Genomic DNA, 15,573 nt, shown 5'->3' with positions numbered 1-15,573 from the left:
AATTAACATTATATTTTATTTAAACACCCCTTTACAATTGAACATCTGTTTTTAAGTTTTATTTATTTCAAATAAGCACGAAAGCAACTTTGTAGAAAAGATTACCGCCCCCCCCCCCCCCCACCCCACCTTCAAGTGTAAAACATATTCTCTTAGTATCTATTTATCGAGTGGAACCTCTGAGACATAAGATATGAATAGTCTTAAGATGTCCTGGTAAGTGTAGCAATGTTGTTTACCAACTGAGTTGTGCTAATTTACACCAGAACTAGTAATCATTGAGAACACCTGCTTTGCAATATAGTTTCCAGTTTCTTTTTAATCAAGTTGTAATTACATACAATAAAAATGCGCAAGTTTTAAGTGTGCAGTTAAGGGGTCGTGACAGTCATCTGGTCAAGATATAGAGTACTGTTATCACCCAGAAGCTCTTCTACCTGTCCAGTTAATGCCACCACCAAGTAAACAGTTGTTTTTTTCGATTCCAATACATTTATTTTACCTGTTTCTTTTTTCTTTTCTTTCTTTTTCTTTTTTTTGTAAGATTTTGTTTTTAAGTAACCTCTACACCCAACGCGGGACTCCAACTCACAACTCTGAATCAAGAGTCACATGCTCCACCGAATGAACCAGCCAGGAGCCCCTCATTTTACCTGTTCTTGATCTTCATAGAAAAAGAATTATCAAGTAAGCATTCTTTTGTGTTTGGCTTCTTTCACTCAGCAAAATATTTGTGAGATTTATTTATGTTGTATGTGTCAGTGAGTTCCATTGTATAAATATAACACAACTGTGTATTCCTTCTATTATTGATGGACATTTGGGCTATTTTCAATAATTTACTATTATGAATAAAGCTTCAAGGAGCACATTCACAAACAGGTCTTTATGTAGACCTGTATTTTCTTTTATTCTGAGCAACTACCTAAATATGGAATTGCAATCTTACAGAGTTTTAAGAAATTGCCAGTTTTTGGCAGTTGTAATATTATAGACTCCCCTCAGAAATGTATGAGCGATCTGATTGCTCCTCCTTCTCTCCAATATTTACTAGTATTGGTTTGTTTGTTTATTTATTTATTTATTTTTAAAGATTTATTTATTTGAGGGAGGGAGGGGAAAGGATGGAAGGAGAGGGAAAGAGAGAATCCCAAGCAGGCTCCAAGCCCAGTGGGGAGCCCAATGTAGGGCTTGATCCCAGGACCCTGAGATCATGACCTGAGCTGAAACCAAGAGTTGGATGCTTAACCCACTGAACTACCCAAGCGCCCCTATTGTTGGTCTTTTTAATGTTAGCCCTCTAGTGGGTATGCAGTAGTAGCTCATGAGGGTTTTAATTTGCATTTTTCTGATGACTATCAATATTGAACATCTTTTTGTGTGTTTATTGGCTCTTCGTATATCCTCTTTCGTGAAGTGACTATCCAAGTATTTTGCTAATTTTAAATTTAATTGTATGTCTTATTGTTACTTATATCTTGAAAAATCCTAGACATACATACTTTACTAGATATCAATTGAAATGTTTTCATGTTGTCTGTGATTTGCCTTTTTATTTTCTTAATGGTGTTATTGATGACCAGAACTTTATTTTAATAAAGACTTGTTTATAATATTTTTTCTTTTATAATTAGTTGTCTATCCCAAATTTGTAAAGATATTATCTTCCGTCTTCTTCTAAGAGCTTTATAGTTTAGTTTTTACTTTTATATTTGCAATACATCTCAAGTATATTTTTATGTCTGGTTTAAGAAATGTAGCAAGTTTTTTTTTTTTCAAAATTGATATCCAGTTGTTCCTGTGAAATAATTATTGAAAAGGTTTTTCTCTTCTCATTGAACTTCATTAGAGCATCTGTCAAAAGTTATTAATCACATATAATTTGGCCTATTTCTGTACTCTATTCTTTTAATGGATCTTTCTCAATCTTTTTGCCAATACCACATTGTCTTAATTACAGTAGCTCCATAGTAAATCTTAAAATTGTGTAATGTAAGTCCTCCAACATTGTTATTCTTTTTTAAAATAGCTTAAGCTATTATAGGGTCTTTATATTTCTATATAAATTTTAAAATCAACTTGTCATTTTTTATTAAGAAGTCTGCTGGAATTGTCCCTGGAACTTAATCCATATATAGTTCAGTTTGGGAACTGACAGCTTAACAATATGGAGTCTTTTATGTATAAAGTACGTAATATCTCTCCATTTACTTAGGTTTCTTTAAGTTTTGCAATTTTCAGTGTAAAGATCTTGCTGGTCTTTTGTTCAAGTTGTTACTTATTATTTTTGTTTTTTGTGCTGTTTAACTCATATTTTAAAATTTTTGTTTTGTAAGCATTTTTTTTTTTTGTTAGCATAAGATAAACAATTGCTTTTTTTTTTATATTGACCTTGTGTCCTGATACTTTTCTGCATTTACTCAGGAGATCTAGTAATTTTTGTACGGATTAGTTAGGATTTTCTAAATGCACTATCATGTCATCTGCAAATACAGTTTCACTTCTACTTTCCCACCTTTCTGCTTTTTGGTTTTGTTTTTCCTTTCTTTTTACTCTCTTTTATTTAATGACACCTGCTGTATGTTGAATAGACGTGATAAGAGCACATATCCTGTCTTTTGTCCCATTCTTAGGGTGAAAGTATTCAGTATTTTACTGTTGATTCTAATTACAGCTGGAGAATTTTTCATAGGAGTCTTTCAACTAATTGAGGAATTTCTGTTTCTACTTTGCTGACAAGTTTTGATTAGGAAGAGGAGTTAAGTTTTGTCAAATCTATTTTCCAGTTTTGAAGCTGATCTTTTATTTGCTAATTTGGTTAATTTCCATATTCTTCTAATAATCTTGGCTACCAAGGATCTACCCAGAAGTTTAAGAACAATTTATCAGGAAGGAAAGTACTCTAACTGGGCTCTCTCAGTTAAAATCAGATTTTCTTTTGTCACTTTTTAAATACGTAAGAAATGTACAATACATTTCAGTAATATTTTCAGCTAAAGGAGTTAAAACCAGCAATGACAACAACAACTAAAAAAGCAAGTAATTTACATTTACCTGCTTACCATTCTGGCATTTATTCTGCAAATCCATGTTGTGGACCTACCAGTGCCACCTGTTAACGGCTTGAATTTTCGTAAATGGTGAACAGATAAAGTGCTTGCTATAAATACATTACAGCATCCTCAGAATAATTCCTGATTATTCCAGGCAGTGTGTTTTTATTATTCCAGACTCCACACAGTGAGTCATTTGAGCCAAAGTTTGTTTTCCTCTTCTCATTAACCACAGCACCTGTTCAACCTAATTACAGCTTTTGTGGGTATCAAAATCTGATTTATCTGTGCAGTTTCCACTTTCACTTCTGTTTATTTGCCTCAGAGAGAATAGTCCTATTTGAAAGCCCTTTATTTTTTTTTTTAAGATTTTATGTACTTATTTATTTTAGAGAGAAGAGAGAGGGAGAGAGAATCCTCAAGCAGACTCCTCCCACTGAGCCCAATGCAGGGCTTGATCCCACCACCCTGAGATCACGACCTGAGCCAAAATCAAGTCAAAGCTTAACCAACCGAGCCACCCAGGTGCCCCTAAAAGCCCTTTAAAACCCAAATGCTGATGTGATTCTTCCTGCTACAGAGGGAAGGAAGGCAAAAGAGAGAAAGAGAATGATGTAAAAAGAAGGAAAAAGAAGGAGAAGAAAGGGAGGGGAGGCAAGAAGGAAGGAGGAAGAGACTGACAGACAGAAAAAAAAGCAAACGCTTTGGAATGGTGCACAACAATGATCAGTAATTTCTCCTCCTGAATAAAATATTTATCCCATTTTTTTTACCAGGGGGCCAGGAATGAGGAAGTGGCAAGGTGACTAACGTCTTTTGAATTAGATTTTTAGCTTGTAACTTTTTATATTAAATTACTGAAAATTCCATGAAACATGGTCTTGCCAATAGTCATGAAAAAATGACCTGATCCAAAGAATGTTCCAGCACCCACAGGAGAGGCAGTACAGAGTGGCGATGGACTGTAGTATCTTGAATCAAACGATCTCCATGTAAATCTCAGTGCCAGCAATTACTACCTATGTGAATTTAGCTAATGTACTAGCCTCTCTGTGCCTCAGTTTCTCCTTCTGCAAGACAGACAAAAAGGAGATAATAATACTAGTACCTACCAATAAAGTTGTTTTGTGGATTAAATAAGTTAATTCATAGAAACTGCTTTTAAAAACTCCTGGTGCAAAGTTCTTTACAAAAATTATTATTTTTGAAATCATATAACCGTAATAATATAACCATACTAAAAATGATAGTGGGGCTCCTGGGTGGCTCAGTTGGTTGAATGACCAACTCTTGATTTGGGCTCAGGTCATGACCTCGGGGTTGTGAGATGGAGCCCCAGGTCAGGCTCTGTGGTGCTCAGTGGGGAATCAGCTTGAGATTCTCTCTCTCCCTCTCCTGTTGCCCCCCCCACCTGCTTGCACAATGCTCTAAATAAATAAATAAATAAAATCTTTTAAAAAAAATTATAGCTGTTACTATTTTCATTGAATTTTATTTTTTCATGATAAATGTTACTAATAATAGAACTTTGATGGTTGGTGACTGGAAAAAGAGAGAGATGAATATTCAAAGCAAAAATATGTATTCCTGAAAGAAACATGATTTTATGGACTGGACTTTCTGGGATGGCCATGGTTCTGCTCTGTTAATATGAGCGCATGACTAATCGTGGCCTGACAGAATCATTTACCAAGGAAAGACCAGTAGCACTTCTCTGCAAAGGTTACACCCAAAAAAGAAATCTGTTTGAATAATATAACAGCACGTGGAGATTGCATGAGCTTGGCTCTGTGACCCATCAGTTGAGTTAGAACCTAACAATATTAACAGGTATCTAATATTTGCCAAATGTAAGTTCTCTTTCAGAAACTAAGCCTGGAAATCTGCCCTTTCCATGAGGATTGAGAGGTGAAATAGAAAGTAGTGTCAAGATATTTCCTTGCTGAACAGTTAAATGTCAGCCAAGAAGTGAAACAGAAGAGCAAATTGGGCTGATGCTCTGGAGGGGAGTGTTGGGTTATTTCTACAGACATTATAATTCAGACCTCATTTGAAAAGGCTAAGAATTCAAGCTTACCCAGTTACTACTGAAACATGTACTGGTCATCTTTGAAATGTTTCTGAAGAAAGAGCAGGACAAGCAGCTAGCTATGTAATTTAGGAGACAACAGAAATTAAGCAAGTGGAAAATGATTTGATGTTTCATGGTATCACCTTCGAACTCGTTAGAAGAACATTTCAGAGCAAAGGGCAGTCAGAGAATGACTCAGAAGAGTTGAACCAGGCAAGAGGGAGAGAGTCTGGAGAGATGCAAGTGGGGACATCACAGGTGTGGGAAAAAAGGACACAGAGAACTAGGAGTTAAATATGTCTGGTGATGAGCTTCTCCAGGTGTGAATTTGGAGCAACCTGGATCAAGAACCACCCGGGGTACTAATTAAAAATGCAGTTCTCAAAGAAAGAAATAAAAAATAAAAATAAGAATGCAGCTCTTGAGTCTCTACTTCGCCTTAGAATCAGAATCTCTGAGAGACAGGGTTGAAGATCCCAGTATTTTTCACAAATACGAACAAGGATTCTGAGGTTTGAGAAAGGGAGTGGATGGAACCAACATGGAGAGGATGTTGGGCCATTGTGGTTGCTTCTTCTTCTTCTTTTCAACACTTCTTTGAGGTATAACTTGTATATTGTAACGTAGTTATGCGCTATAACGGTACTAGCCATGACCTTTGACAAATAAATCCACGTAACTGCCATAAGGTCAGTCTTTTATTTTTAAGATTTTATTTGTTTGAGAGAGAGAGAGCATGCACAAGTGTGGGGGAGGGGCAGAGGGAGAATCAGGCTCCCCGCTGAGCAGGGAGCCCGATGCGGGACTCGATCCCGGGACCCTGAGTTCATGACCTGAGCCGAAGGCCGACACTTAATCAACTGAGCCACCCAGGTGCCCTGCCATAAGATCAGTCCTGATATAAATTTTCATCACCCTAGAAAATTTCTTCATGTTTCTTTGCTGCTTAGCCCCAAATCACCTTCGATCTAATTTCTGTCCTACACATTAGTATTGATTTTTGTCTAAAATTTCATATAAATATAATCATTCTATATATACTCCTTTGTATTTGACATCTTTCTTTTGCTCAAGCTAAAGTTTTTAAGTTTTATCCATGTGGTTATGTGTATTAGCTGTTTGTTCCCTTTTTATGGCTAAGGAGTATTTCACTGGACCTATGTACTGTATCTCTCTATCCATTCCATAATGACAGATATTTGGGTTATTTGGGTCATTTCTCTTGGTAAATACCTAAGGGTGGAAATACTGCATCATGTGGAAATTATATGTTGTATATTTAACTCTATAAGACTATATAAGACAACACTAAATTGCTTTATCTAGTGTTTTTTCCATTTTACACTTCTACAAGTAAAGAAAGCATGAAAGTTCCAGTTGTTCCAAGTCCTTGCCAACCATTGGTCTTTTTAATTCTAGTTATTATAGTGGGTGAGAAGAGTTATCTCATTGTAGTCTTAATTTGCATTTCCCTTTTGACAAAAGATATGGAGCACCCCTTCATGTACTTATTAGTCATTCATACACCTTCTTTTGTTCAAAGCTTTTGTCCATTTTATTATTGGCTTATTTGACTTCTTATTGAATTGCAAGAGATCTTTATGTATTCTGGATAAAATTTCTTTGCCAGATTTTTGTTTTACAAATATTTTCTCAAAGTCAATGGTTTGACATTTAAATTTCTTAATGTTGTCTTTTCAGCAGTACAGTTTTTAATTTCAATGAGATCTAATTTATCATTTTTGTCTTTCATGCTTTTTGAGTCCTAAGATATTTTTGCCTACCCTGAGGTCACAAAGATCTCTTGTGTTTTTGTTTAAGCTTTATAGTTTTCGCTTTTATGTTTAGGCCAATAATTTACTTTTAACTTTTATAAATGGTGCGTGTTAAGGGTTAAGCTTGATTTTTTTTTCTTTTATGCACAGTTCTAGTACCATTTTTGCAAATATGATTCTTTGCCATTGAATTATAAGCTTTGTCCAAAATGAGTTGACCCTTTGTGTATGTGTATATTTGTGCACCAATTGTTGTACCCCATTGTACTAGATATTTGTCACATGACACTGCCACACAGTGTTGATTACTGTAGCTTGTAAATCTTGCAATCAGGCAGTGTCACTCATTCAACTTTGTTTCTTTTACAAATAAGTTTTGGCTATTTGGGTCACTTTAGCATATAATGTGAATTTATTTGGACTTCATAAAATGTGCTGGGAAGAGTTCCTTCCCTTTTTTAAAAAAATTTTTTTGCTTAATTATAATAATTTCTTCCTTAAATGTTAAATAGGATAATCACTAAGGAAACCATTGGGGTTACTTTTTATTATTATTCCTATGTCTTTTTTTTAAGATAGTCTTTATTTAAAAAATATTTGTTTATTTATTTGTTTATTTATTTATTTGAGAGAGACTTGGAGGGGGGACAAGCATAGGGAGAGAGAGAATCCCCAGCAGGCTTCATGCCCAGCAGGGAGCCCAATGTGGAGCCTGATCTCATGACCCTGAGGTCATGACCTGAGCTGAAATCAAGAGTCAGAAGCTTAACCCACTGAGCCACTCAGGCACCCCTATTCATAAGTCTTTTTAGGGCTCAAAGTAGAACATGGCCCAACTCAATTTTTTTTTAATAAATAAGACTAATATTTAGTAGTCAAGATACTCAGAAGTGGGATTTTTGTTTGTATGTGTGTAAATTCTTCTGAAAACAAATTCAATTTCTTTAATAGAATAGGGCTCATCAAATGTTCTATTTTTTCTTGAAACAGAAATATTGAAGTTGTTTTTCAAAGAATTTGTTCAGTTAATCTACTTTATCAAATTAATTGGCATTAATTGGCATATGAGTTTTCCTCATATTCTCTTATTACAATTTTATTATTTGTGATATCATTCATGATATTCATTCTTTAATTTCTGATTCTGGTACTTTGTATAACTATTTTTTTCTTGATTCATCTTCCTAGTGCTTATCAATTTTATAAATCTTTTCAAAGAACCACCTTTGGGATTTGTTAATTTTCTCTAATATTCTCTGTTTTTTTATTTTATTAATTATTTTCTCTTATCTTTATTACTTCTTTTCTCCAACTTACTATGGGCTTTTCTTTTTTTACTTAATAAGGTAGAAACTTGCAGTTTTGATTGCGAGCTTTTCTCTCTCCTAATATAAGTTGATATACATTGTTATGTTATATTATAAGTTAACGTAATTATATTACATATTACTAATTTTGACATTTAGTATTTTTTATTCACTCAATTGCAAATATTTTCCTAAGCGAGCTTTGGAAACACAGAAAAGCCCGTCGCTACGTCTCACTCTGAGGAATCTCAGTCTGCTCAATGGTAAAATAAATCTAAAATTGACGTCTTTGTACCTACCTGCATATTCTGGCCAACTCTCACCCCATTTTTGCAGCGTAGTTAAGAATTGGGGTGTGATTCACTGAGAATGCTAAGCATTAACATCAGCCCTGGTTAAATGGTTGCTTGATAAGCTTGACAGTAACATCATGAAGCAATGAGAAAAGTGGAATGAAGGTCTCTCTTTATTTCTATTATTTTTTTGTTGAGAAATTGGTATCCTTGATATCATCGTCAATGTGTCTGTCAATGCAAAATGCATTACTTACGAGAGTTGCTTACATTAATCTACATGTGCTTAATATAGAATATTTAAACCCAATATGAAACAGAAAATGCAGCAAGGCAATATTCTTTTGAAAGTCTCCTATTTCTCCCTGGTTGCCCTAGCTGGGGGAAAAGACAGAAAACAACCATTATTAGAAATTGTTGAGCAAGGGAGGACAGTCTTACAAGTAGTCCTATTGCTAGTAATACCTTTTCCCAACCAAAGCTGGGTAAGTCTATAGCAGGTCTCACCACCATGGAGGGCATCTGCCTGCAGAAAACATCTTAAAGATGAGTTTCCAGTTTGGAACTACTTATGTCATTTTAGTCTTCTCTTGATTATACAGATTTTTTTTTTTGGTGTAGTGAATAGAAAAAAAAAAAATATATATATACATATGTATATATATCTGTGTGTATATATATATGTGTGTGTGTACATATATATTATATATATTATATATATATAATATATATATATATAAAAGCAGCATTTCCCAAGAGTGTTCCTTAGAAATTGGGACATAGTATGTTTAATTGGTGTTATTCAAACAGTAAAATTTCAAGAGCAAATGAGATTGCAGAAAAGTCGATTATAGTAAAACAGGGTCAGGATTGCAGGACTATGCTGACCCTTAATTATAATATTGTAAACTAAGACTTCCAGAGCAAGTCATTATATAGCATTTGTATATATATGTACTTATGAGGATAGCAGTGTCGTTCACCCTAGGGGACATTTGGAAAGATGAGGATGCATATTTGAATAATCTAATGGGTGGCTATTGGCATTTAGTAGGCAAAAACCAGGGTTGATAAACATACTATCGTATATAATTTTTATATATGATATAAACTATATATACATGCTTTTCTGTGAGCTCTTCTAACAAGTAACATCTTCTGGGAGTCATGTTTCACAGAAAAGAGTGTGAAATGCTGATTTAGAGTGATAAATCAATATAATCTATATGTAGATTATATATGTATAACTATATATATATATAAACCTAAAATACATATATATATATATAAACCTAAAATATATATAATCTATGTTGATTAAGTCTGGAGACTTGAGGCCCTGATCTCAACTTTAAGGACTGAAACCCCCCCGGAATTTATCATGGCTGCTTTCTTTCTATGCATTCGTGTGGGCCAGCAGGATGTCAGTGTGAGATGCTTTCCTCAGGGAGTTGTCATGGAAACCCATCAAAGAAATAAGAGGACTCTTGGAGTATCATGAAGGAGAAGTGTCTAAATTAGGCAGCCTCACCTGACAACTATAGGTAATATTGTGAGACTCAGATAGGGCAGAGCAGGTAAGTACACCCCTCAAAAGTACAAGTCAGAACAGCCCTGGTGAGAGGTGCCTGAAGAGAGGCTGTTTGGTTAGAACCACTAACGGAAATGGAAGACAGAGACTGCTCTTGTCTGGGCATGTCATCCTTCCAAACCCAGATCCAGCACACCGAGGTATGAAACAAAGCAGCCCAATGGGCTCGATGTCACGGCTACACAACACAGCCCGTCATGACTAGGACAGTCTTGCGCCATCCCTTAGGACAAGACTCCAGTTCTTCCTACAGGTGGCACATGGTCCAACTCTGCACCAGCCCAGGCCCCAGAGGCTCTCCAGCAGGCCCATTATAGAAGGGAGCCGGATGCTCTCTAACACAGGGGCCCTTCACAGCGATGACTGTAACTCAGAGGCCCAAATGTCAACCACTCCACAGAAACCACTAAATTGTGAGTGCTTTGAGAGAAAAGACCACTTTTAAAATTTTCCCTCATGCCTTCCCATAAGATAATCTTGAACTAAGGACATAATCAACTCTCAAAGTTTACTGTAAGAGAGGACCAGTGGAGCGGGGTGAAATTGTTACTGATCGATCTATCACAGTGGCTAACTCAGAAAACAAATAGCTAAGCCACTCCCTCTGGGGGACTCCAAGGGGGCTGGACAGGTTGAGAGCGTAGCTCTGGGCTGGGTTGCCAACTCTGTTGCCAAACAAATTCAGATAAACTCGGCTCAAGAGAAGCCGATATCTCAAGAGACAAGGGTTTGGAAAAGAGAAAAGGATTTATTTTGGGTGCCGGCAGCTGAGGGAGGTGGCAGGCTTCTCCCTGAACAACAGACTTCTCTGCGGCAAAAAGGAACACCTCGAGTTTTATAGGAGAGTTTGGGGGGTTGGAGAGAACAGGGTATATGTGCAGGGGAGCAGGCAGAGAGCACCTAGTCATGGATAGGAGCTGTATGTGATTAGTGCATCATCACGGGCTGGGAAGGGGACCTGTAGGGTGTGGTCTTCTAGACATTTCATTGCTCTCAGGACTTTTCTGGTCCGTGGTTGGAATGTTCTGGTCATTGCAAAGCGTCTTTGTCAACGTCTCAAGAAAGTATGATAAGGAATCGGCACAATGGGTTTTAGTTAGAACGTGAGTTGAGCTGCCTTGTCTATTTCTGGTTTTATCTGTTGGGGTCTACAGTTAAGCAAGAGGGCTCGCTGACAAAATGAAATGAGGCAAAAAAGATATAATGCAAAATGGTGAGTCAATGTGGGGTCATCTTTAAGATTAAATGATGTACTCATTCAGTCTTTCACCCATCTACTTACTTGACAAACGTTTATAGGAACTGATGGAGTTTTGGATATACATAGGTGAGGTTTGGTGGGGTCCAGAGCGGAGGGCCAAGAAAGAATTCTTGAGACTTCTTTGGTGCAAAAAGGTGGTTTTATTAAAGCACGGGGACAGGACCATGGGCAGGAAGAGCTGCTGCCCCAGGATTGTGAGTGGCAACTAATTATATACTTTGAAGTTGGGGGAAGTAAAGATAGGGAAGTCCCAGAAGGATTTTCGTATGCTAAAGAAGACTCACAGGATACAGGAGGCCTTGCTATTGTCAAACTAAGGTTGCTTTTCCCTCTAGCAAGGCATTAACATTGAGTTGGGAGCTTCCTGGAGGAACATTATACCCTGCCTGCCTCAAGTATTTGTCAATGGGCTGCAGGTTATAAGGACATTTAATTTTATCTATGTTTCATTCTGCCTTTGTTTCCCACATCAGGAACCTCCATGCTAGGTCTCAGAAATGAGAACAAAAAAGTTTCTTTTCTCAAGGAATCCAGGCAGTCTATTTGTTCCTCACAGGTTGGAATGCATATGAATGAATCACTTGGAATGATGGCTGAAAATGCAGATCCCTGGCCACGCCCCCCACAGAGTCTCATTCAAGTTGGCTGGGGTGGGGTTCTGAGTTTGTAGTAATTATGGTGCCTGTGTTCTATGGTCTATGCCACACCAGTCAGGCACATAGTAACCAGAGGGCCCTGGAAGCCTATTCCCAATGGACCAAGTGGTTAGGAACACAATGCTCAGGAGCATTTTCTTCAGAGCCTGGCAACAAGAGTCAGATTCTCAGGCAAATGACTTGACCTCTTTAAGACCCAGTCTCAGTTGAAATAAAATGGAGATAATATTTCTTAGCTCTTGGGATCAGTTTGAGAATAAATGAGATGATGTATGTCTGGCACCTAACTTGGCACATAATAGGGGCTCAGTGGATAGTTGCACTAGTAATAATAATTACTACTATTGGTTGTGTTATCACTACCAATGTGATTCACCAGAATTAAGCTGTATCAATCAATATGAGTTATATATAAATATATTACATTAATATAAAATACATATTTACCACATTGATCATATTATAATATAAATTAATTATATTAATACATACAGTCAACAGAGATTATGACCTTGATATATCCAAGAGAGACATTCATGGAATTTTCTATAACAATACTGGAGCATCTTCTGAAAAATCCTCCCATTTCCTACAGGGTGAGACTTACCATCTGTCTTATATTGAAAAAAAAAAAAGAACATACTAACAACTAGGGTGTGTTTTCCAACATAAATTGAAGGTCTTCACTTTGTAAAGACTGTAGTAATGGGAAGTCTCCTGCAAAGTGTCTCCCTGTGTTATTTCTGCAGTTGTTTACTTGTTTGTTGCTTTTAAACTTAAGTGGTTTCAAAGCCAAATGGAGAATATAATCATCTTTTCTCCCCCACAATTCTGACAATTTTCTATTTGAAAAGTAACTTCTTTCTTATGATAAAGTAATACTGGATATAAAAAAATTATAAAGCACGGAAAGTCCTGAAAAGTGAGAAAATAATCACCCAAATATTCACCACCTAGACATAATGAAACATTCACCATCTAGACCATAATTAAAATTTGGTGTTTACGTAACCGAACTAACCTTGAGTTTGCCCCTTGGTGAGTCACAAGTAGAAACTATACCAAGTGAGTTGTCACACAAAGAAAACTTTATTTGTGGCAAATAAGGAGATCACGGGGATTAACTTCCAAAGCTGGGATCCCCAAGCAAGGTGGGTGGGTTCCTTTTATTCAGGGTTAGGATGAGTATTTAGATAGAGGAGCCTTGTCATTGAATGTAGAGGCAGGGATGAGGTTGAGCATGCACCTTAAGGGACCATGCCTGTACACACTTTGCATGTTATGTAAATAGGCTTGTGTTCCTCCTTGGGTGGAGATTTTAGTGTTATAATGAGGTAGAGGTAACTGCGGGTCACTCCATGGTCCATCTGCGCAGGCGTGAGTTGGGTTTAAGCTCACACTGGTCAGGGTGCTCTGGGCCATGGGAGCTCTTCCTCTGGGCAATCCTTATTGCTTGAGGGGTGGTTTCAGTTTCTATCATGGGATGCTGTGCCTGTCATGTCTTTTTCCTGAGTTAAGAGATAGGCTGGGAGAAAGAACTTAAGGAAAATGTGGGACAAATACGGATATGTATATGCAGGTGGGCAGCCAAGGTCAGATCTTGGGGTCAATCATGAGGAGTTTGGCAGGTGACAGTCTTTTTGTCCTCTTTATCATTTGTTTTAACATTGGGCTCAAAATATATGCACAATTTACATTGTTTTCCCCTAATATTATATAATAGAGATTTCACATAACACATATAAATATTATACTTGGTGGCTGGATAATACCATTCTTCCTCACCCATAATTTATTTTATCAATCTCTTATTTGGTAAATTTCACTATATTAAGATATATAATCAGGAATGATTTTATAATAATTATGTCTTTTTTATTATGTATATTATTTTTCCTTTGGATAGACTGCTGGAAATAGAATTGCTGAGTGAAAAGAATGAATATTTTTAAATTTGTAAGTCATGTTAATAAATTTCTCTCCATAAAGGTTGTGCCGATGCTTACTCCCATGATTAGAAAAAAGGAATTAATTCATTTGGTAACTAGAGATATTGAACATGCTTTATTAATATATTGGCCATTGTATTTCTTTCTCTGCAAATTCTACATTCCCTTCTTTTGTCCAGCTATCTAGTGGAGACTTATTTGAGGTTTATGCTTTCTTTCTTCTTTCCTTCCTCCTTCCTTCCTTTCTTCTTTCTTTTCTTACTAAAAATTCATAATTTCAGATTTTTCACGGAATGAGTCTTGAATATTAAGTTTATTGCTTGCTAAAGCACAACCTAGAAGCAGGTTTCTACTCTCTCTTACAGTCATATTATAGAAGGATTACACCAAAGTTCACTTGTAGAATTCTCTTTGCTGACAAATATATTAATATTTCCTTTCCCAGGCAGACCCCAAATGTGGCAGCTTTTAGCAGCAGCATACTGGATGCTTCTTCTTGGACCTATATATGGTTATCACAAGAGAAGAAGTGTCACAAATCCTGAAGCTAATATGAATATTGTAAGTCCTTCATTAAGAAAAAACATTAAGGGGCACCTGGGTGGCTCAGTCATTAGCATCTGCCTTCAGCTCAGGTCATGATCCCAGGGTCCTGGGATCGAGCCCCACATCGGGCTCACTGCTCGGCGGGAAGCCTGCTTCTCCCTCTCTCACTCCCCTTGCTTGTTTTCCTGCTGTCGCTGTCTCTCTCTGTCAAATAAAAAAATAAAATCTTAAAAAAAAAGAAACATTAATATAAGGAATTATTAATTTATCATCATTTTTTTTAAATTTTATTATGTTATGTTAGTCACCATACAATACATCATTAGTTTTTGATGTGGTGATCCATTGTTTTTGTGTAACACCCAGTGCTCCATGCAGTATGTGTCCTCCTTAATACCCATCACAGGGCTAACCAATCCCCCCACCCCTTCCCCTCTAAAACTCTGTTTGTTTCTCAGAGTCCATAGTCTCTCATGGTTTTAGATCTAATTGGTCTGCTTGTCTACAACCAGTTCTACATTGACTAAATCTGTGTTCACTCCCCTATTCCCTGGCATGGCTAACCAGGAGCTGGAAGTTGCTGATCTAAACTTTGAAAGACTTGAGCCAAGGTGGAGCAGTAATATTCCCTTTCCTGGTGATTTGAGCTACCATCTGATGGTGGTTTCCTGAAGAAAAGTTTCATGAGTTCATACTGATGACCTCTACAGAGTATCCTTGCATTCTCCATAAGGCTTTTTATAGAACAGTTTCTTTAATTTGTGAGCTGTATCAGTGTTTTTCTTAGTTTAATAAGCCAGACATGGTTTCTGTTGTTTGCAACTGAAAGTATCTTAACATGCAGAAATTTGTATCAGAAGTAGAAAGGAATAGAGTGGGATGGAATAGAGCTAGTCAAAAAGAAAGAGAGAAAGAGAAAGAAAGAAAGAAAGAAAGAAAGAAAGAAGGAAAGAAGGAAAGAAGGAAAGAAGGAAAGAAGGAAAGAAGGAAAGAAAGAAAGAAAGAAAGAAAGAAAGAAAGAAAGAAAGAAAGAAAGAAAGAAAGAAAGAAAGAAAGAAAGAAAGAAAGAAA

General features: G+C 36.6%; 1 protein-coding gene across 1 annotated transcript in view; it reads left to right on the top strand.

Annotated features, from left to right (window-relative positions):
* Window positions 1-643: 643 nt before the first annotated feature.
* LIPK (lipase family member K) overlaps window positions 644-15,573 on the top strand; it is a 37,654-nt gene continuing 22,724 nt past the window's right edge. Inside the window, exons 1-2 of the mRNA XM_035008382.1 lie at window positions 644-687; window positions 14,402-14,517. Coding sequence (XP_034864273.1) covers window positions 14,413-14,517 — 105 coding nt within the window. The 5' untranslated portion in view covers window positions 644-687; window positions 14,402-14,412. The remainder of the gene's footprint in view (window positions 688-14,401; window positions 14,518-15,573) is intronic.

This window comes from Mirounga leonina, unplaced genomic scaffold (genome assembly GCF_011800145.1).
Source record: "Mirounga leonina isolate KUSES-001 unplaced genomic scaffold, KU_Mleo_1.0 Mir_152, whole genome shotgun sequence".
Lineage (NCBI taxonomy): Eukaryota > Metazoa > Chordata > Mammalia > Carnivora > Phocidae > Mirounga > Mirounga leonina.
The sequence above is the reverse complement of the archived record's forward strand: the minus strand, read 5'-3'. Positions and strand labels throughout refer to the sequence as shown.